A 24273-nucleotide genomic window follows, 5' to 3' on the forward strand; every position below is an offset into this window, starting at 1 on the left:
TGAAGCTGAGGTGGCTGGTTGCTGAACCACGCCTGCCTAGCTCGATTCTAGTGACAGCTGTGGCAGTTCACCGTCACTCAAGTGGCCACGCCCTTAATTATGCAGAACTTTGATGCTGCGTTTACACTAGCCGCGGTAGAGGCGTCAAGCGCGAGTTATTTCCATGTTAAGTCATTGTGAAGACGCGTTAACGCTCGTCTGTAGGTCTCGCAGCGCAAATAAGGCGTTTGGTGGATGCAGTGTGGTAGATGCAATTCTGCCTCTTTCGCACGTCTGGCACGGTATGTGTGATACACGTGAATGATGCTTTTTGTGCATTTTGCGTAACACAAATTTGTGGCTGACGCCTGAGTTGAAAAAGGTGAACTTTGGCGGATTTTTCGCGCCGCGTTAACCAATCAGAAGCCTGCTTGCTGCTGGGGCGGCAGCCCCGTCCGGAGTCACTCATTCAATATGAAGGAACGCTTGATATTAGCCTCTTTCACACAGTAATTCTGGTAAATTACCATGAATTTACCAGAATGAATTTACCAGTAAATACAAAAATGTGCTGTTCACACATGCAGTGACGTTCCGTCTTTTTACCAGTAAGACATCATTCACACATCAGTATCAAAATACCGGTAAACTCGGAGAGAAAGCGTAAGTTACCGGCGAGCTCCGTCCGTGTCGTATTTGTAAACGGCGGGTTATGACTTAATATCCACGGTCCGTATTTTGTTGTTTTCACATCTGTGGCAAACGGTCGCGAAGTTGCTCGTGACCAAACAACATTGCGTTAGGCGGCGTCAAACGGAACCTGTGCGTTTGCACATTAGGCTTCACAGATGGTGTGCAAAGGACGTCTGCAATTAGCCAATTAGATGGTAAGCTGTTTTAAACAACTTTGGTGAAGAAATGTGGATGTTAACTTCAGGTGTGCTCGACTTTTAAGCAACATGTGTGTGGAAATGTCCATAAACAGTCTGGGGGAAACCGCGTCACCTGTATAAAAAACTTTCTGATTGGCCTGCCCGATCTGTCAGCGCGGTCTGACGTCATCTAAATGCCGGTAATGCTATATTTTTTGTTCACACACAGCGTTTACCGGCAAATTACCGTTAATCTTACAACCTGTCTTACTGGTAAATTGGGAGCACTGATTTACCGGAAAGGTTCTGTTCACACATGACATGTTAACTGCAATTTACCAGTAAATTACCAGTAAATACTGTATGTGTGAAAGGGACTATTGTCTGTGAGCAGTCACTCAGAGCTATACGACACAAGTTCTTATTTCTATAGACCAGTTCAAATGATGTAAACAACACTGGTCCAGAAACACTTCCTGTTAAAGTTTGTGACAGTTATTTTTTTATTTTACATATATTATTATCTTTAAGATGTTTGTTTAACTTCAGTTAATTCAGGTTTATATGTTCTATTGTTTATTTTATCCCAACGTTTATCTAGTGTTAAAAAACGGAAACAGGAAGTGCTTCTGGACCAGTGTTGTTTACATCTTTTGAACTGGTCTATAGAAACAGGAATAAAAAGGACCTTGCTTGGAACCTGGTAAGTTGTAAATACACATTTCACTTTTGAGTCACGTGGCGTTTATCGACACGCGCCATATATTTTCCCACTATAGACCAAATACAAACCGGTAACTCTCTCAATAAATGCACAACATTCAAGCATCAACATCTGGCAAACAGACAACCGCATAGCACTTGCCCCTCCCACAAGAAGCAGATTTTGCCTCTTGACGCGCGTGAAATACTTGCTTTTTCTGAATGCAACTGTTCAAGCGGCAAACTAGGCGCGGTAGACGCGATTTTGACGGCTCAAACGCGGTTGGTGTAAACGCAGCATAAGGTTTAATCTAATTTAAAGGTCCCGTTCTTTCTGTGTTTTTGAAGCTTTGATTGTGTTTACAGCGAGCAATATAACATGTGTTAATGTTTCATGTGTAAAAAATGCGTTATTTTTCACACAATTAACTTTTCTTATCTGTATAGCACATGAACAAAACTGCGAGAAAACTAGTTAAGGTGTTTACATGCCACGCGAAATCGGTGTAATGAGCAAAAAACTACCTGTACCGATCTGTTTTTGCTTGCGCCGTTTTTTGGCTTTCCCCAATAAAAGAAAATCGTTTTACTCGTTTACATGACCCAACGTCTTATCAGTTTATTAAGCATAATCAGCGTAACACTGTGCATGTAAATGCACTCATTGATCCAGACACTTGAGAGGTGTGAGCTCAGGATCTTCAATGGTGCAGACAGATTGCTTGTTTGATCCCAGAGGAACCACACGAGAGGTAGATAATTTAGCCCACTAGCCTGGGTAACATCATCGGTCTCTCAAACAGACGGTAGAGTCCTCGAAACGGGCTAAGATATGACACGTGTGACCCTCACAGCCACAGAGCAGAGGGTCCGTAGTGGCCCTGGGGTTTTCTGGTTTTGGCATAACTCACAATTTTGCATCCACACCTCATTGGCAACGATAAAACACAGCGCTCAAGACAGTGATACCTCGACTTCCTACCGGCAATATGTAAAAAAACAGGCAGATAAGGAGAGGGCGGAGAAATCCTAACACGAGATTTACGAGTTCTCCGTGCGTTGTGCGTGCGTGTGGATTGTTAGTGAGGGGGAGAGGAGTGTGAAGAGCATCTCTCGCTCTCTCTCTTTCTCTCCCCCGCTCTCTCGTTCTCTCTGACGCTACGGCTGGTGACTCCTCTACAGTGTTTACTCATAATTCATACGAAGAGGTTTCGCTCAGCCACACTATGTTTGCCTCCATTTGGTATGCCAAGAAGCTGGGACGCAGACTGCTTCAGAATGCAAGGAAAGCTAAAATGCAAAAGGTAGGTGTGGGAGAATTACGATCACTCTGCATAGAGTTTTTTTCTGAAGAGTATGGAGTGTTTTTTAATCCAAATCGACTGATTATAGGTGCTTTTGTATTTTAGTTCGAGTTTACTTATGTTTGGAAGTAAGGTTTTTGTGAGTCATATTATGGGAGTTCTTGGCATGGAGGTTGAGCCCTTGTGCTTCTTGCACGTAGTCTTTAGTGTCTTAAAGTGAAAGTAATAATACTGCTTTATCTGGGCACTCCAGCGTGCTTTACGAAGCTTTAATAAGGATCTGTATTGTTCTCATTAACTGCAGTAGATCCTCTTAACCTACTGTTATCATCATGTTTATCGCCTGATGTACCATCTGTGAAGTTTACCAGTGTGCCTTTCTCTCTCTCTCTCTTGGCTCTCACGGATTCTTGAGATGTTTAACAATGTAGCTGATTCGTCCTAACCTAGCCCGCCTGCTTGAATTTTAACTAGTCCTGCTTTACACAAATTAGTCTTTTTCTATCAGTCCCCTGTTGATGATTACTATTTTTAATGGTTGGAAATATAATAAGACATAAAAAATGTGTGGACAACTTTGTGAACGGACATTCAGATGGCTGACCATCCTGCTTGTATTATAACATTTATTAAGATGTTGGTTTGTAGAGGGAAGGTGGTGTGTATGTGCTGATATTAATACAGGATTTAAATGCAACAGGTTTTAGTCTTGTCAGTGTAATGTGTAAAGTGTTGAGAATTGGAAATTTTCCCAGAACATGTCCAGGTCAAATTTTATCCTACATTTTAGGAATTAGTATTTGCATTAAGAAAAACCCTCACCCAATGCTTATTAATACAATGCAAAAACAGTTTTAGCTATAAGTTGTACTGAATAAATAGTTATAAGAATTACAAAAATCCCTTCAGCAACGAAACAAAAACAAAATCCTTAATAAAATGTCTCAAAGCATTACATTATTATATACAAGATAATGTGTTGATGGGATGAAAGCTGTGTGTATATAATGCATAAAATGTTAGACTTACAAATAGTATTCCAGTTTTTTATGGAAAATTTAATCTTTTGAAAATATAATGCAATTTGTTTGATTTTAGAGTGAAATATGACCCAGATTTATGCTTTCCTCGCAAGTTTGTGTGTATAGTGTGTTTTGTGCACACGTTTTGTTCGTCATTTGAACATCCAGCAATTTGCTGCCTAGCAACCCCACAGCCTTATGTTAAGGGGAAGTAATCCATGGTCTTTGTCACGTTTACACACATAAACCTGTACGGTCAAAAAATAGCTCTTTGGCTGAAAATGATTTAATCGTTGACAGTGGTTCCACGTGATTGGCCCACTTTTCTCCATGTAATTTGTGTTATTCACTTTTTGATCTAACTTTTTCAAACAATGCACACTGACATGAAGGTCAGAATCAAAATCTGATGGCATTAATTAACATTTAAAATATCTTCAGTCGGTCTGTTCACCACCTAAGCAAATGCTCTACTCTTTAGCACAATGGTTACTACTTAAAAACACCAACATAACACAAACTCTTTCAAATACCAACATATTAAACATTAATATGTCTCCTCTTTATTTTATCTTAATTAAAAATACTTTATTTTAACATTTGAAGAGTTTGGTTCCAAAACGCGATAAACGGCATTTAATTTTGCCGCCAAAATCAGTATTCTATCAGTTCAGTATTAAAAAGTCAATTTTTCATTTTACGCAAAATCCAATATCCGCTGTGTGTCATTTTTTCTTCTTTTTTCCAAACCACAACCAACGCCAGTCCTCATTCTCTGCAGAATGCAATAAATCCGCTCAACAAATCACAGCGCACCATTTCACGCATTGTAAACAATAATGGTGCCGCTTTGAATACACACATAATCCTAGTTTTCCTCATCTTCTTTGTACTTTGTGATTAGCCAATAACCAAGAACAAAATAATACTTTTGATGGCATTGATAAACCTGTGGTGGTTTTCTGTGGCCGGCTGTTGTTTGTTCTCACACGACAGCATCAAGCTTCTGTCATGCTAACACATTGACCACAATGGATCTTATGAAAAACTTTCCATTATTTTACTCAAAGTCAACGAAAATCGAGCAGGACCAAAAATTTTTACAGCTGATCGCTGTCAAAAAAGTTCAGCAACGACTTCCCAAGAATGACAGCAGCAATGACAGTGTTCTTAATATGACAAAGTAAGTGTTTTGATTAATGACATTAATGTTTTTTTACTGATTTTTAATCGGTGTATACGACTAGTCAACTAAATGAATATAACATGGCAAAGATGAATGCACATTTATATATTGATTTAATAGATTTATAGAATTTTGAGAACAAAACTTGTCATGGATTTATTGCATTTTGCGGAAGAAATAATCAGTTTTTATAATAAATCTTTAAAAATCAAATTATCATGGATGTGAATTTTTAATGTTATTATAACCTAAAGATACTATGTTAAAGTTTGTAACAGAATGGTTTTCATCTTGTCACTTTCTTGGTAATAAGTTTTTACCCAAATGACTTCAAATGGATTTGGTTTTGGAACCAAACTCTTTATTTGCTCTCATTATTCAGTCCTATGCAAAATATGCTGGGAACTGGAAATCTCTTTCCTAAATTTGAAAAAAAAAACTTTGTATTAACATGTTTAAAACAAGTAAACAGTATAATTTTTTTGAATGTTTGATTGAATCATGTTTTTTTCAAAATGAAAACATCAAGTTAAGCCAAAAAGTTACAATTTCAATTTAATGTTTTAAACAGAAACTGCATCAGTCATGTTCAATCAAAATGAATTGTGTAAATAAAGTAAAAGGCATCAAAAATATTTTATTTTTAAGTATACAAAAATATGCTGACGCAAGAGGTGGGCAGAAAGAGAAAGAGGAGGATATTGATTCAAGCTGACAAGAAGTCTTGGGTACACTTGGTTGGTCTGGATGTTCCTTTATATCCAAAAGAGCCAAGTGTGGGCGACCAAAGGTGGACAAGGGCTACATCAGGACAAACTGTAGCTAAACTACTCCCCAACAACTCCTCTTTAAAGTGCTGATGCAAGCCAGATGTATTAGGTAAAAAAATAGTAGGTCTTATTGCAAATCACATTTTCATCCAAACATAATAAACAAATATGTTGCATAATTAACCTAATACAAAAATATAATTTAATATTTTCTAAAAATTACCAATTTATGGTAACGCATACTTGAATGTGACCTTTGCATATAACTGCTTCACACCATAAATAAAGCCATAGATTCTGGAATGGCATAAAAAAATTAATTTTCATGAACATTGTTATATCTCTTAAAATTATGAGTCGGACATGCTAACTTGCTCTTAAATTGATCTTGTGAGATTCACCCACTCATGGTTTTATCTGTAAGTGTCATCATACTGTGATCTACCAGTGCTTGTTCTGCTCTGTGGCTCCGCGGCTGTAATGATTTTTTCTTTCACCAGAAATATAGCAGACTCACTTGTCAGACTCTGCTGTCACTGCAACCTGTGTGCCAAAAGCTCAGATCAAAATCTTTCCAGAGACTTTACTGGAGTTGCTTTGAAGTTTGCCTCATTTGTCCACAGGTCTCAAGAAGAACCTTCCTGTGATGTCTGACCTGTTCTGTGTAAGGTCTATTGGCCTCTGATCTTTGTCTCTGAGGGCATTTCTGTCAATAAAAGCAAACAGATTGGCAGTAATTGAAATCCTTTGATTTGACAAATTGTCGTCTGGCATTACAGAGTGCTTTTGTGTTGTTTGAACCTCGGGGTAGGCAGAAGCGGTGAGAGTCTGAATTACGGAGATTGCGTTGGCAACGTGTAGCATCTGCACCTGGTTCTTGAGACTTATTGAAAATCACCATGGGCTGAAAATTTACTTTTTCCCACACCTGCCAGTGATGAGTGAATTGAAAAAAAATCCCATTTATTGTTAAAAATATTTTTATCACAATTACAGAGGGCTATTTAGCTATGTTTTTTTATTAGCAACAAAAATTGCAGGACATTTTCATTACATATCTGTTATCACCATCTGCTTAAGCCATAGAAGAACCATTTTTGGTTCCTTAAAGAACCATTTCTTTCTTACATTTTTATAGCCTAGGGAACTTTTTGTAAAAAAAAAGTTCTTTATGAAATCGTTTCAGGCAAAAATGGTTCTTTTATGGTATCATGAAGTAAGTACAATGTAAATAGGCATCTGCTACTGTAAATGTATATGAATATTCCATTATATTTATGCCTATAAACACCAGAAGCCCACTGAATGTTCTGTTACAGTTCATAACGCTCTACCGCGCTACATAAGGAGAGAGAATTTAACTTTTTCTGGCCTCTCCCAATCCTATTGCGGCTTTCACATAAGACGCGGTGTACGCTGCGCTCGCTGCTGGGTTGAGCGCAGCAAAGCGATTTGCATTCTGCCTTCCAGACCAAAGTAGGCGGTGTTTTCAATAAATATCTATAGTGTTTATATTTGGGTTAAATAGTGGATGAGGAATACAGAGACTTTAAAGACTTTAAATTTAAGCTGCCTACCTACAACAGGCTACCTGACATGCCAACTTGAATTGCTACGTGTTTCCATGACACGGCTTTCCTTCGGATGTCTTTGTAGGAGCGTAAACTTGTTTTATAAAGCTTTGAGAATTCCAAAACACACAGTATAAGCTTTTTGTCCATTTTGATTTTGACGCTTGTTTGGATGACCCATTTCTATTGGCCGCGCAGGTAATCGTCACAGAGCGCAGTGTAAAAGCTAAACTATTTGAACTGCGCTTGCGCTTTGCTTGACGCAACAACAAACTGCCCTCACGCAGCGCAAGCCATTGAAATGAATAGGTTTCATAGCGCAGCGCACATGTGAAAGCCGCATTAAGGGGGCTTGCACACTAAAACTTTTACACCAATGGAAGCTCTTCGTTTTTCAAAAAAGCCAGCAGCTAGCGTTTTTTTCTGCGCTGAAAGCACAGAGAGTTGAAAAATATTCAACTTTGGGTGAAAAGCTTAGCTCGCCAATGTCAGTTCTCACACCGCCATCCAATCACAGCAGAGAACGGGCAGGACAAATATCACAACAACCAACCGGTGCATCGCACAATGACTGATAAACAAAGCAGAAGTATCACAGCAACCAAAGCGCTCTGCTGAAGAAAACTGGCCCTCAGCTGAAAAAACAGCTGGTATTCGGCATCCTCCGAATTTTCTGCCACGTTTTAAAGCTTTGGAGAGCATCAAAATACGCTCTGGCTGCCCTACCAACGACGCTATAGAAAAAGACTAGTGGGCGCTCTGACGCTCGAAGGCATTCTCTAGAATCCTTTTCGGCCTTTCGATTGGTTGCCCCCGAACCGCATCATACCTCATTACCATAAAGTTGAGTCGATTTCAACTCTCCTTGATGCCCATACACTTCAAGACGTGCCGGAGCTTGCGGTCAGCTCTTATTGAAAATGAATGACTTCCGGCCACTTTGGCACTCTCGCCGGTGGCGGTGTGAACGCATAGTAATAGTGAATATCCACAATCATAAAGGAAGCACTTGAGCACAACAATCAAACTACACTGAACTTAATTGATAAAATAAATGGTAAATGGACTGCATTTATATAGCGCTTTCATAGACCAATGGCCATCCAAAGCGCTTTACATATTGCCTCACATTCACCCATTCACGCACACATTTATACACCGACGGCGGTGTCAGCCATGCAAGGCGCCATCCAGCTCGTCGGGAGCAGCTGGGGTTAGGTGTCTTGCTCAAGGACACCTCGACACTTGGTCAGCTGGAGCCGGGGATTGAACCACCAACCTTCCGATTTGTAGACAACCTACATGAACCACTCGACCACTGCCGCCCCAATAATTAGTTGGAATGTTCTCCCCAGTCCTTTGCAATTTGAAGATTATCCCTAAAGATGGTCATTTAAATATCACCCCTATTTTATGTTTTCAACAGGTTTATCCAAAATATATGCTTTGCAGTACATTGCTATTCTGGAATTGTATATCTTGCAATGTTACTTCATGAAACTGAGCTGTTTTAAGGAGAAAGGATAGGTTTGTTAAGCAAAGAGGCTTTTTGTCCTTGGCTGTGTTTGAGATTGCCCTTCAAATTAAAGATGTGTCTGGGTCACAAGCGGACAGCATACGCTCTTAGGTCACGTTACCCGTGTGCTGCGCTCAGACACATTAAACGTGAGGAACAGGTGAAGGTAGACAGTCTCTCTTTGACAGTCTTTGACCCACTCGCCCCAGCAGCTGTCGCACCCACTCTTCTAAGAAACCCTACATGCAGCAGGGGTTCTTAACCTTTCTACGGTCCATGACCCAATTTTAAGATTCCCTCCCACTTAATTTAATGAAGCTTTAACACTTAATAAATGGCCAAACAGTGCATTAAACACTGAAAAACAAAGATGCTTGAGCTTTGTTTTAAACGCAAGCAGATGGAACGATTAAAAAGCCTCTTAAACAGATGGAAATGAAGGTTAGATGGCATGTAATCCATTTGTAGGTTATATTTTAGTACAGTTTTGTCTATTGACTCAAGGACCATAGTATACCATGGTATTCATTACTCAAAGCAAATAAACCTTTTAAGAGCACTTTTATATATCCAATCTCAAAGCATGATGTCAAACATTTACATAACTCTTGAAAGCTTATGCAACTTGTGTTATTTGTATTCAGTATCTCTTTATTTTTCCGTGCTATCAAAAAATGCCAATGGCAGCTCTATTAATGACAAGACGGCAATAGTTAGCAGACCTTGCACTTTCTTTTCACCTTTAAAGTTTTAATAGTGCTGTAATTCTTTCAACGCATATTTCACACTGATCTCTGAGCTCTTATATATTGAATAAGTTTCAGCGTGTTTTGTCTCGGCCCACATTGTTATTAGATTCTCATCTGGTAGAAGCTCTCTCCATATGCCTCTGTGAGGAGATGATTTTATAAATTATCTTTTTCGTGCAGAAAAATTCAGCTGCCCGGATGTATTTAATGCATCTTTGCCGACTGCATTACTATTGGAGTATCTCTGTACCCTTTATGGCTATAAAATGAGGCTTTTGCATTAGCAAGATGATCTTTTTTATTCTTAGAGTAATGTTGCTATTAAGCAGATCGGCAATGTATACGTACTGTATAGCGATGTGAAATGTTGGTGATCTGGCGCCAAGCCAGTGCGTTTTAAAGTTATTGCAGCGTTGGGGAATAACACGTCGGGTAATTTTTCTATATGCAATTGTAATAAAATAGTTTCCCTAAGAGAACAGAAGAGATGTTGTGTGTTTGATCACTATAGAGGCATAAGCTGACATTTGCTATATCTAAATAATATATACAGTAGCCTGTTGGGGGTGACAGATGGTAACATATAGGCTAAACAGTAATTAAAAGGTGCTCCCTCAAGCTGAAATATTTTTTAAAGCCTGCATCACACAGTATTTATGCAACGTTACCTGGATTTATTGAGCGGGTTGAGTCTCCTGGTGTCATTTATTTTGCTCAAATGTTTCTATAGTATGAGTAACAAGAGTTCTAAGCACCGTTATAATTTTTTTTTAATTGTCCCAAGCTGTCACTGGGACAGTAACATTTAAAAAGGTCCTAATATGTACCATTTAGGGACAGATATGTAAACATTTGGTATCCCTCATGCACTCTTTGGTTCCAATATGTACTCCATATGGTAACTAATATGAACTCTTTAAGGTAGCACCCATAGACTGTAAAAAAAGATGGGCGACGCCTGTTCACTCTCTTCCATTGGTGAAAAGTGAAGCCGCCAGTGTCCCGATATGACGCTGACATCTTGAGTCTGCGCAATTTCGGGACCAGTCCTGCGCAGAAGTGAGCAGGAAGTAAAGCCGCGAAATCAAGACCCCGCCCTCGCTCTCGCAGATTGCGCATATCACACGTTATCACAGCTGTCAATCATGACGTGACACCACCGTTTTTATATCATTAAATAACTAACTAAACACAAACTTATTTTAAAAACTAACACTTGAATTTACATCAGCGTGATAAAAACTACAGTAAATGTCAGAAACCAGCTTTGGAAAAAAGATATTTTTTAGTTGGTCTCAAGTCCCATTGAATAACATGGGGAGGCGGGCTTTATGACCTATACTGGGACCAGTCACGGGGGGGTGATCGAGACGTTTTGGTTTCACTTTTCAGGGCTTGTGCGGCACGCTTGGTAACACCCCAGTAACAGCTAGGGACCATTTTTGACTATTAATTCTGACAATGTAAATTTTTTTAAAAAAGAAGCACCATTTGGTTCCCCCAAAAAAACATTCAGGGATAGTTCACCCAAAAAAAGAGTGTCAATATTGACTCACCCTCATGTTGTTACAAATCTGTATACATTTCTTTGTCCTGATTAACAAAAACAAAGATTGTTTGTAACCAATACCATACCATATAGTAGGAAAAATGAATACTATGGAAGTCAATGGGGCACAAACATTACAGGTTCTTTATGGAACCATACAGCCAAAAATGGTTCTTCTATGGCATCATATAGCAAGTGTAGATGTTATGCACAATCTAAATGGCTTGCATTTTTGTTTGACTCTCATTTTCTCTATATCCGTGTTATCATTTAAAACAAATTGCATGCACTGTATATCCCTCTCTGACTCTTGAAACAACAAATGCTGCTGATTCAGACTTCAGCTCTACATTACTGATAATCCTGCCAGGCTGTAGCGGAAAGCATTTTGCTGTCTATCTGGTTTGAACAAACTCTGAATTGACTTACCATGACCTATGTTTGACTACATATGTTTAGCTAATGAGCTCTGGCTTTAGCCAATCCTGGATCTGGGCTGCATTCAAATTCTTCTGTGGATCAGGCTGTGTGATTGGCGTTTTTTGGGCCAGTCCTGGTCCCGGTAGGATTTGATAGATGTGGCGTAGTGCCACCACCAGCTCTGCTGTGAGCAGCGATAAGTTTAATCACAGGAAGTTAAAGATGCCACTTGGTTTTATATCAGGTAATGGATGAGTGTCTCTCATCACTCTGTTGGCTTGTAGAGAGTTGATGATCTGGTGTATAAACCTGTTTCATTCTATCTTCATTTGTTCCCTTTTTATTACCTCTCAAATATGGGTAGGTTTTTTTCAAAAATACAAAATTTTGATAATTCTGTTTTTGTGAAGGACTTTTGATAGAGATCAGATTCAGAGCGATCCTCAAAACATACACACAATTTGAACAGTTTCCCCTAAAGCCCGGTATACACTGTGCGATTTTAAATAGTCCTTTAGGATTGTTGCTTGCCACACTGTGCGATCAATATCGTAATTAAGTCCATGTCACACTGTATGATCTCAGTTTCCATCAATGTCAGACTGTACGTGTTAAAAGACTTTTAAAAATTCGACGCACGCAAACAAACGTGTCCGCAGTTTTACGTCATCGATCGACGACGGCTGTGCAAACACACGCTGAAGCGAAGGCTAGCAAACCGAAACAACATTTACCGTTCATTTTAATAATAAGCATAAAAAGAAGGAGACGAGTACCTGGCATTTGAATTTCCAGCGCGGTTTCTCTCCAGGCTGCTTCATTTATATCCTATCATGGTACAGTGGTGATGACACGTTGTACAAACACTCTTTATCTTTCAATAACTCCTCAAGTTTCTCCTCCTGCTGTATAGTCAACCTGGCTCTTTTTGACATTTGTCTGCGTTGATTTGTTGTTGTCGCCGTACTAATTGCATCATCGGGTTCTGTGCTTCTATTGGTTCTTGATCTGCCGGTTGTCGTAGGAAGATGTCACACAGCAGGATTGTGTCTCAAAATTTCTGACACTGCCAGATTTTTGTCGGAGGATAATTTTGATCGCAACGGTCATTAATCGCCTGTCTGTGAACATGTCAAACTAGCGATCAAAGACGGCAGATTTTAGACTAGGATTCCAGAAATCTTTTAGGATTTCAAAATTTGTCCCAGACAGCTAAATCGTGGCTGAAATCACACAGTGTGCACCGGGCTTAAGAGAACACTTCCTGGTTTTATAAGTTGGGTAAGAGCACCACCTGGTGGATAATAGCGGAAATACGGATTGCCGGTTAAACTCGTCATCGGCAGTTAAGCGTTTTTCTCTCAATTGACAAGATAACTCGTCAATGGCGGGGAAAGCGTTAAGGTAATGGGGTCACGCGCTGTACATTCTGCTGCATCCACGTGTACTTTCATAACATTAGGCTACACAAAGCAATAAAATAGCATTGTGCCTTTTGAAAATAAAATTGAGTTTTCATTACCTATATCTGAAAACTTCTTAAAAACAACTTTCTCCAACTCAGCTTTGACTTTTATTCAGAGATAAAGGGTGAACTTGATGAGAGATGCTGTTTGCACCATGCCGTTGCCAAGTCCTCTGCTTTTTTGAGTTTAGATTTGGGCTACTGTTTTCGCTAGTTGTTGTTTTTTTGCGGGTGAAAGGATTTTGTTTGACTAGTTATTGGTAGTTGGGCTGTGGATAGTCATTGGGATGCTTTTGGGCTAGTTTTGAATTGTGCTGGTTTGGATACGCAAATCTGGCAACCCTGGCTGTGCGCTTGTGGAGATGTTTGGTTCGGATTATATAGAATGTACATGTAAACAAACATTTTAATCAGATTGCAATGTTTAGGGTTTATGTAAACTGTGTTATGATAACCTTCAACCGGATTAAATTCAGTTGGATTTACAAAATGTTGTGCATGTAAACATAGCCATAGTGTTGCAGTATAAATACTGGATGTTGGGTCATTTGTGAAATTGGTTTAGTTGGTACGATTGGTTATTCTCAACCCACATTGTTACTCTCGCCACCCTTTTAAATAAGCGTTCATTGTGTAAATGGTTTGTGTGCTCCAGAGCTATGGAGTTATAAGAACTTCATTAGCACTGCTTTAATGAACATCATGAGAAACTCACAATGGCATTAACCAGAAAGAATGACCAGATCATGAACAATTACACTAAAAATGGCCTCTCTCTCTCTCTCTCTCTCTCTCTCTCTCTCTCTCTCTCTCTCTCTCTCTCTCACACACACACACACACACACACACAATGACCTGCGTACAAAACACCAGTGACATTTATTAGTAAACTAAATTGGTTTTAGGTCGATTTGAATTTACTGTATTTAATTTACTGTATGATCCTTAAAATCTGACAGCTAAAGATTTATCACTCCATATACGTCAAACTGAACACTTGATTTAACTCCTAATCAGAGAAACAAATTGTGTGACATTCTCTGATCCAGAAGAGGGAATTGCTGCTCGTGGTGTGAGACGGATCTGACAGGTAAATCCGGCTGCTCTTCACTCCGAAATAAGACTGTTAATATTAGGATGGCTTTCACTAACACAAACCATTTCCCCCGGGCATAGAGCTGAATCGCGTCCCTGTCGGTCAGTGGACAAGCTGTCATGGACTGACAGTTTATTCCCACAGTGAGAATACTTGAAGAGCCCATCCGGCAAAAGCTCTAGCACAGGTTAAAAGATTCAACACAATATTTGGTCAAAGTTTTGACCCTAAAAACAAGCACCATGGGCATTTCATAGTATAGTGATGGTATCAGAGGGTAACAACTTTTATATAGGAAGAACTCAAATGCAAAACACTGATGTGTTTTCTTATAAAAGAGCATTTTTAGCAGACTCTTAATGGATTTTGCCAACAAACCTGTATTTGGATTATCTCATTTTAGACCAAGTTGGTGTATAGCATCTTTCGCATCTGAGCTCCTCATATATTCATATAGCATGATATTTTTACATATTGCAGGTTTTTGTTGCTGCAACATCTGCCTTTGTGCATCATATAATATTCATATTCACATGTACATACAGTATATTTCTTCTTTTACATTTTTATTTTTAAAAGCTTTGCTTTTTCTTTTTTTGTGTGTATATAATTATTTGCATACCAACGGAAGAGTGTTTTACATGGTATTTAAGATATCATGGTATATGTCCAAAAAAAAAAAAACATTATACATGTTCAGAAACGAACCCATTCTCACCAAAAAGCATACAAATGACACGCAGTGTGATTATTGTGCAATAGACCAATTTCGTGTTTGCAAACAGAGATTACGTTTTTTGTGGGCGGAGCCAAACTGGTTGCAGAAAGGGACTGCTCCGCAGTAGGGTTGTTAAGTGTTTTAGCATTAAACCGTGATTTTTATGGATCCGGTGTTCTGTCGAAGTCTGATTCCCCTATGTGTAACTTTAATGCAAGTTTCTTATAGCGTTTTAATCTCGTTACGTTTATTTTTTAGATAGATAAAAGTTTAAATGGCTTGGCTACTGATATGCATATATGTAATGTATATGTATTGTTCTTTTTTGCTAAATCAATTATTTTTACAGTCTGAATCTCTAAAGTACATATAAAAGCAATACTATCATGTATTATATATAGCGTTTATTAAATATTCCATAATTTTCCTGTTTTCTATTATTTCTTCCTTATATTTATCTTACGTGTTTGATCTAAAACTATTATAAAAGTATTATGTTTAAACATACATTAAAAAGGCCTGTATATATTAATAACACTTTACATCATGTGTGTGTGTGTGTGTGTGTGTGTGTGTGTGTGTGTGTGTGTGTGTGTGTGTGTGTGTGTGTGTGCTATATTTATATTTGTAAACATAATAATTTTAGAACAAACAGGAAGAAGACATAAGCTAAGATATAAGGAAATAAAAAGAAATAATAGAAAACGAAAAAATTATGAAATATTTAAAAAAATTGTGATATTATTGCTTTTTCAGTATAAAAAACATTTATTCTGAATAAATTATTATTGTAACGTGATAAAAACGCTATAAGAAATACATAGAGGGAACAGACTTCGACAGAACACCGGACATCTTCTCTACTTATTTTCTATTCTAATTATTAAAATATTTCCATATGATTTTCTCGCTCCATTCTGTCCGTTTAAGGGCTTATTGTAATCATAAACACCTACGTTTATTTTCAAATGATGTCTTCGACGATGGTATTTTATAAAAATGAAAGCCATCTTTTTTGGCATTCTTATTCTGACACTTAACAGCACAACAAGACATTTTCAACTGAGGTATCTTGTTCGTTTCACTCGTCTCTCATTCATTTCCAGTGTTTTTCTGCAACCGCATTGCGAACGCAGCTTGCAGTGACGTAACTGTGACGTCTACTCGAAATTGGTCTATAGATACGCCAAATTCCGCTTTTGCATGCATATGATACGCCAGTCCTTCCCATTCACTTATATGGCGAATCGTTTTATTTATTGTTTTCTCATTTGTTTTCTGTTTTTTTTTTAACATTGTCGCTTGGGTTTAGGGTTAGAACAACTTTTTGTTATATAAAAATGACATCCTCACCCAAACCCCATTTCTGACCCCAACTCCAAGTGACCATGGCTTAAATATATACAAAAATAGAGAAACCTGTATATTAAATAACCTGCTTAAACAAATCTGAAATCTAACCCTAAAACAATAAATAAAACGTCACGAAGCGATTCACCATATAAGTGAATAAGAAGGACTGGCGTAGCATATGCACGCAAAAGCGGATTTTGGCGTATCTATTGCACGATAATCACACTGCGTGTCATTTGTACGCATCTTGGTGAGAATGGGTAGTCAGAAACATACTATTAATACCATTGTTCTTTTCAATCATTTTATTAATGAGCGTTCAATTTACCTTGTTTTTTCTGGTGTATTTGTGGCACATAATAAGTGAATATCTTATATTGTGCTGCTGCTGCTGCTGCTGTTGTTGTTGTTGTTGAGATTTTCGACCTTTCTCTCTTTGTTTTATTGGGTTGTTTATAAGGTTAATGATGTAAAGTCCTAGTGATCTATTTAGTGGTAAGAAAGATCTCATTAGGTGCTCTGTTGGTTTATAGATCAGAAAGAAATGTGTGCGTGTGTGTCTTTGTGTCTGTGTGTGCGTGTGTGTCAACCAGCACCCTATTATTTAAAAGATGTTAGACGTAAGATTATAATCAAACTGTTATGTAATTTGCAATGTACATTTAATGGTTCTTTAGCTTAATGTGCAGAGGTAGATACAAATAAGCTATTTTTAAAAGAGATAGTTCACCCTAAAATGAAAATTCCATTAACTTCTATAGGATTTGTTTTTGCTACTATAGAACTCAATGGATACTTTAGATTTAAAATAGCAAAAGGGTGATAAAATGACAGACATGAAAAGTGTAAACACTGTGGCAAATTCGCTCAGTTTGTGTATTGGGAACCTGTACAAGCCTGTCATAGCAAAGTTAGCCCATCCAGTGCTGTGTATTAGGGACTATCTGTTTGTTAACCAATGGCAGACAGAGAGATGTTTTGGAAAAAGCGACATAAATGCAAACATCTTTGAAATTACACATTTGCCTTGTGTGTATAACCAAAAAGAAAATGATGCATCATTTTGCATCGAATTTGAAATTAGCATGGTGTGCCATTTTATTTGTGATTATGAAGGATGAGTTTGCCCACTCCAATCATTCTCCTGAACAATTTCAATCAAAAGACTATTATCATTTGTGATGTTTTTTTGATGTGAAGATCTTTTGATGGCTTTGGATGTATTCTGAGCAGGTACCTTGATCATTGCACGCCGCTCTGAGTTCTGTATTTTGATTAATTACCTTGGAAAATCTGTAGTGCACATGGGTCATTAATTTATCACTAGGCAACAAAAACATCAACCATTTATTTGAGCTGATATACGTCTGTACTTAGACAGCGTGCACACTCCTTCGAACTCTGTTTCATACGTAAGGATGATAATGTTTTCAAAAATAATGCACACCGAGGTGGTAACGAGTATTATTTTTAAATAATTGGACCGGAGTACAATAAGGATCGGAGTCAATTATTAGGCTCATAACAAGGTTACTCCAAACATTGCTCCGGTTTTTTTTTTTTTTTTTTTTGACAGGTCAAGTGTGCATTTTACAGAAAAATAATGGACCCGTGGAATATTTCTCAACCAATCAGAATAAAGCATTCAACGGGTCTGTAGTATAAACAATAATATATCACTTCATGCCCTTTAACCCTTTCTATGTGCTTCTCTGGGAAGCATTACAAGATGTGCAGGTTAAGCCACATGTATAATAGATGGATCCCTGAGGCAAAAGGTAACAGACGGGGAGTTTGAGTTATGGATTTTGAAATGTCATACTGTTGATAAGCCGAGCAGCATATACACATAAATGCAGAGAGAGAGGTTAGGATTTTGAGATTAACTCATTTTGTATTGTATGCATATGATAACTATAGCTAAATAGTTTTTATTACATAATGTATGGCTATTTATATATATATATATATATATATATATATATATATATATATATATATATATATATAATTTAATTTCAGTTGATAGTAGTTTTTCTTTTATTTTAAAAATAGTCGATGTATTAATACAAAAATATACTCTGCAAAGAAATATCTGCGAAATAGTGTATCAAAGTTTAAGTTCAATGCTTTGACATATTTACAACTATAGTAACTGCACAGGCAGACAATGAAATGTGCTATAAATGTGCCTTTTTGTTGCTGCAGTTAGCAGTAAATTGTCTTTGGCTTTACCTTTACGATTCAGCAGCATGGACCGAATCTGGTCAGATCTTGATTCAGCCTCTAATGGCTTGTGACGAATAGTTACTGATTCTCTGTGTGCGGTTTGCCAAATTCATTTTATTGAATCTAAAATATATTGTTGAGTTCTGTTTTAGTAGGCCACTTAGGTCCACTAAATTATACTTTAATTTCTTTTGTGTTGTTTTGCAATGTTTCACCGACACAACTAAAGCATTATTTACTGTAGCTGCTTTAAGGGATGCTGGTTCATTATTGGGTTGTTCTCCAGAGCCCCTTCCAACCAACCTTTAAATATTGGGTGTGGTAAGTTGATGTGCATGTGTACGTTCCTCGCCAATTTAAAGGGACACTCCACATTTTTTGAAAATAGGCTCATTTTCCAGCTCCTCTAGAATTAAACGTTTAAAGAGTAACTACACCCTAAACCAACTTTTTTTAGTTAATGATCTGTAAGAATGATGCTTTATTAGTGCTGTTCATTGATTTTAGTACGTTTTTTGACAGTTGGATATAAAGTGTTTCAATACTACAATATATGGTTTAAAAACGTCTGAGTGCTGCCCTCTTCAGGTTGAACAGTGGCTACTGCAGTTGAATTTTTCTACTGGATGTTTGACTCCAAAAAATAACTCGTGACACAAGCAGGTTCAAGCTCACCACGCCCTTGTTACGATCTCACCAAACACTTCATACAAGCTTAGTTCGTCCCCTCTATCTCCGTTGGGATCTGCCCACTTTTCTTGCATTTTTCAAATATTGCCAGTGGGTGGAGTCAGGCTCTGACCAGGGGTTTAGTTACGCTTTAAGTTTTACCATTTTGGAATTCATTCAGTCGATCTTCGGGTCTGGCGGTACCACTTTTAGCATAGCTTAGCATAATTCATTGAATCTGATTAGACCATTAGCATCACGGTTAAAAATAACCAAAGAGTTTTGATATTTTGATATTACAATGATATTACGCAGTGCCCGAAATATGGAAAGTTGAATATTTTCGGGCGCTGCATAATATCATTGTGCCTGCTGCACACATGGTACGGCAGCAAAGTCCTTGATTATTACGCCAGAATAAGAGTATTCCTAGCCATATCGGTCTAAAAAATTGCAACTTTTAATTTTACGTCGCTCTCAGTACACTATGTAACTACAGAAGAGTCAAGTTTTAAATAGGAAAAATATTGAAACTCTTTGGTTATTTTTGAGCACAATGCTAATGGTCTAATCAAATTCAATGGATTATGCTAAGCTATGCTAAAATTGGTACCGCCAGATCCGGAGATCGGCTGAATGGATTCCAAAACGATAAAACTCAATTGTTTAACTCTAGGGGAGCTGGAAAATGAGCCTATTTTTTTTTAAGTGGAGTGTCCCTTTAAAGCCACAATATGTCAAATCTTCACCACTAGAGGTTGCTATTACACAATAACAAAGGCGAAACTTATTGATGTTATAAAGGAGAGTGGAATGATGGGAAATGTTGTTTTCACAACCTTGAAACGTATGGAATTTGTAAATCATGGTTTATCAATAATAAATTTATGTTTTTACCTGTACGTTTGATCACATTATTTCATGTCATCGTAATGAATAGTGCCTACGATGTTTACACACTACTGCATTTCCTTCCTGTGCATTGATGAAAACCGTTAGCTCCTGTTGTGATCTAGCGGCCATCAGATCACCTGATTAGACGCTTGCTGTCATTTGCTGACATTTGCTGTAATCAGACAGATAGCACATTTAGCCCGTCTATTCTTGGATTTCCCATAATCCCTCGGATTCGGCACCATGGAGCCCAGGATATGGTTAATTGCTGTTTTTGTGGTCGGACGTTTAATTTTCCTTTCACAGTCAACATCCTGTAATGATGTTTAGGCCAGCTGTGACGTTCTTTAGGTCTGGTCGAGCCAAGTTTAGCATCTGATGACTTTTGCTTTATATATACGTGTGTGCGCGAGTCTGTGCCAGTGCGTTTGGCGGCTGCGGTATTGATCGGCTGTAATCTGGCGGTGGCAGTCACTGGAGTGATATCCCCTTAGGCTTTAATTATATCCCCATGTGATTTGCATTTCAGCATTGCTCCTCGCTTATCTCATCGCATCCACCTCCCTTCTGGCGTCCCATCACCACTCTGATTTATTGAGTTTTTGTCACTCTCTATGCACTTTTTTAACCTAGTACATCATAAAATCCAGCCGAGCCAGGTTTTGTTTAGCCTAGTGTAGTGTACAGGCCAGTGCCATACACCCAACACACGATTTAAAGTGGAAAGATCCAGCTGTGCCATTCTGGTCAAATTCCAATGGGATGGAGATGCTCATCCAATGAAGAAGAAGAATCTTAGCGGACCACCACTCACCTCTAGAGCACATGAGTATTTTGTTTCGGAGTAAGTTCTTCAGTCGGAGACTAAAACTTTTGGATTCTGCATTTTGTGTTGGCTACTAAGCAATCCATGGATTTGTTTCTATATTAACCATCAAAACTGTGTGGATTTATACATTGTGCCTGTGTTGGGGTGACCTTGTTGTGAAATTGTTCATTGATTGGGTGCATTCGAAATGATTTAGCCAGGCTTTCGTGGAGGTTGTGCATTGTATGGCTTGACTGGGCACACTGCCATGAGCTACATGCTGGTGAACAGTGGCCCTTACGGGGAGAAGCTTCATCGAGGTAGCGCTCCTAACCTTCTTATCCCTCCTTACATGGACACCTTTCAACCGTTGCGCAAAAGACTCAGCATGGATGTCCTGAAAACCAAGGTTCCTGACCTGGAACTAAACAAGTGGCCGTCGATCATGACCATCTGTAAATGGAAGCAAGGTATAACTGAGAGGCTTCTGAAGAGCCACAGAGGAAGCTGCAGTCAGGTTAGCAACGACACAATGTGGCTTTAGCAGTTGTCACGATACAGTTAACCTTGGAATAACATGGGTTGCATGCTAAAACACAGTGCTTAAATATTTAGTTTGACTATTTAATGATGTATGCACTAAGGCAGTTTATGATTGGTTGTCTGTTGCTAAAATATATATTTTTTTATCATTGCATTTTTACTACGAGGAGAAATATGTTTCAGGTTATGCAGAAATGTAGGGAGAGATACATAATTGTATATCATTTAGGTTAATCTCATAAAATTGCTAATCCCAGAGTTCCCACAGGTCAGGAATTTTCTGGAATATCATGGAATTTTAAAAGGTCTTTTCCAGACATTGAAAGTCAGGTCATTTTATATTTTTTAGTGCTGGGCAAAGATTAATCGCGATTAATCGCATACAAAATAAAAAATATTTTTTGCATAATATATGTGCGTGTACTGTGTCTAATTATTGTGTATATTTAACCACACACACATTCATATATTCATTTCAGAATTTTTTCACTTATATATAATTTTTTTCCATTTATTTTTAGTATAGAATATATAAAAATATAAATAGATATATATAAACATGTAAATGTTTCTTAAATACATACATGAATGTGTGTGTATTTATTTATACATAATAATTACACACAGCACATACTCATATATTATGCCAAAAATCACTTTTATTTTGTATGCGATTAATCGCGATTAATCTTTGCCCAGCACTAATATTTTTTTGTCCAAGTCATGGAATATCAGGGATTTTGGTTTGTTTCTTTAAATTGTAGTTCCCATTTATCAAAATGTAATCCGCTTGATAACTTGTGACGTAAGGAATACCATTTCCAAGTCTCCGCTGACTACAATTTAACAGCTGTTAATTGGCACTATTTATTCATTTTATGCATTCAAGCTACATTTTTGTAAACTCACGGTGTACACTACATTATCCAGGATCACTGCATCCCGGACAAAGGTCCTGGAAATTCAGCTTTTTAGTCAGGGAAAAGTCATGGAATAATTCAGGGAATTTGAGTGGGAACCCTGCAATCCTGTTTTAAATTAATTTTAAGATTTAAAGGTTAAAATTGTGTTGTTTTATCTGTGTTTATTTAGTGTAACTCAAAGTTACGTTTATCCGAGAGTTGACTACACTGTAAAATGCAACATGAAGACATTTAACAAGTCTTTTTTAAGATGTCAAGTAAATCTTTGGTGTCACCAGAGTACATATGAAAAGTTTTATCTCAAATACCATATAGATAATTTATTATAGCATGTTAAAATTGCCACTTTGTAGGTGTGAGCAAAAATGTGCTGTTTTTTGGGTGTGTCCTTTAAAATGCGAATGAGCTGATCGCTGCCCTAAATGGCAGTGCAGTGGTTGGATAGTGCAGATTAAGGGGCGGTATTATCCCCTTCTGACATCACAGGGGGAGCAAAATTCCAATGACCCATTTTTTCACACGCTTGCAGAGAATGGTTTACCAAAACTAAGTCACTGGGTTGATCTTTTTCACATTGTCTAGGTTGATAGAAGCACTGGGTACCCAATTAACATGGAAAAGTCAGATTTTCATGATATTTCCCCTTTGAAACAACTTTTTGGTTTCCAAAAGTTTTGACTTGTGATAAGTTCACATAACTTATAAAACGAGGTTTAACTTAAAGTAACAAAAAAATATATGGTGATTGTGACATTTTTTACAGTGTAGGCAGTCTTTGTCAGCATGCTATCATGTGACAACATTCTCTCTCTATATATATTTTTTACTTCAAAACCAGACCACTTAACAAGACAAATTGCTTACAATTCCCTCTATATCTTTTTAACCGCCTTCTTGCTCTTGTTAGATAATGCCATTTAAAGTTCTCTCTCTTCTGCGGATTTTGCTTCCCTCACGGTTTTTATTGAACCATTGAACTGGTTTCATAATTTCTAAAGTTGATTACACAGGCCTGGCTCTCTACCAGAACTGTTCAGTGCATTAGCTTTTGAAACATCACTCACGGGAGCGGCCAGCACTCAGAGCCATATTCCAGTGGAAAGAGACTAATGAAACTAATCAATGTGAGAGCTGTCTTCTGGCTTTATAAGAATGCCAATGCGTGCCAGACAATTTAAGGTGAATGTGAAGTTTAGTGCTATATTTTAAATGTTAAAAGACAGAAAATGTTGAAGGGCAGACATTCAGAGGGGTTTATTTGTGAGCAGTTGAACAGAAGTTCATGATAACAAAAGTAAAAGTTGACATAAGGAAACGGAGGAGGGCATTAAGACCCTGAAGCACAAAAGACACAAAGCGTTGAAATATAATGCAGGCTAGTCTCTATGGAGCTGAAACTGTATTTTAGTGTACACTAATGATGATTATTATGGAGGAGCTTAATGCTACGGCCATGAGCTATACTCAGGGAGTTTCGTCTTGTTTCCAACAGTAAGCTTTTTCTCCAATGTAAGTGCTGGCATCTCTCCTATAGCTGCAGAGCTCACCTCTGCCCCTCTCATTAAATTATAAGCACTCCCCTGTTTAACTTCTGCTCTTTAAGATTTCCCTCCACACCTCGGCACTCCTCTGTAATCTTATTTGCAGCACCCAGGAGTAAGTTTTCGTAACTTTTAGTACTTTATAATGCATACTGTAGAACAGAGAACCGGTGCGATTGGTGAATCTGTGAAATATTAATCTGATTTTTTTAAGTGCTGGAAAGAATTGCTTTAAAGGTGCTAGGGGTGCACTGATAAATGCCGATATACACTAATAATATGTGGCTGATAACTATATTATTCACAGCTATTTCATGTACTACGGCTTTTGATCAGTAAGTCCTTATCGATATGAAATCACTGTTAGTTTGAGTTGTTTAAAACATGCAACACT

At 37.9% G+C, this 24273-nt stretch overlaps 1 protein-coding gene across 36 annotated transcripts in view; it reads left to right on the top strand.

Annotated features, from left to right (window-relative positions):
* dlg2 (discs, large homolog 2 (Drosophila)) overlaps positions 1-24273 on the top strand; it is a 277202-nt gene that overhangs the window by 142933 nt on the left and 109996 nt on the right. For 2 of the 36 annotated variants that reach the window (XM_055208342.2, XM_055208343.2), the window contains exon 1: positions 2642-2857. The exons of 33 other annotated variants lie outside the window; for them this stretch is intronic. In XM_055208342.2, coding sequence (XP_055064317.2) covers positions 2780-2857 — 78 coding nt within the window. In that variant the 5' untranslated portion in view covers positions 2642-2779. Of the gene's footprint in view, positions 1-2641; positions 2858-24273 lie in introns of those variants that run through there. One more of the 36 variants, XM_055208349.2, reaches the window with a different exon arrangement.

This window comes from Misgurnus anguillicaudatus, chromosome 12, assembly GCF_027580225.2.
Source record: "Misgurnus anguillicaudatus chromosome 12, ASM2758022v2, whole genome shotgun sequence".
NCBI classification, from domain to species: domain Eukaryota; kingdom Metazoa; phylum Chordata; class Actinopteri; order Cypriniformes; family Cobitidae; genus Misgurnus; species Misgurnus anguillicaudatus.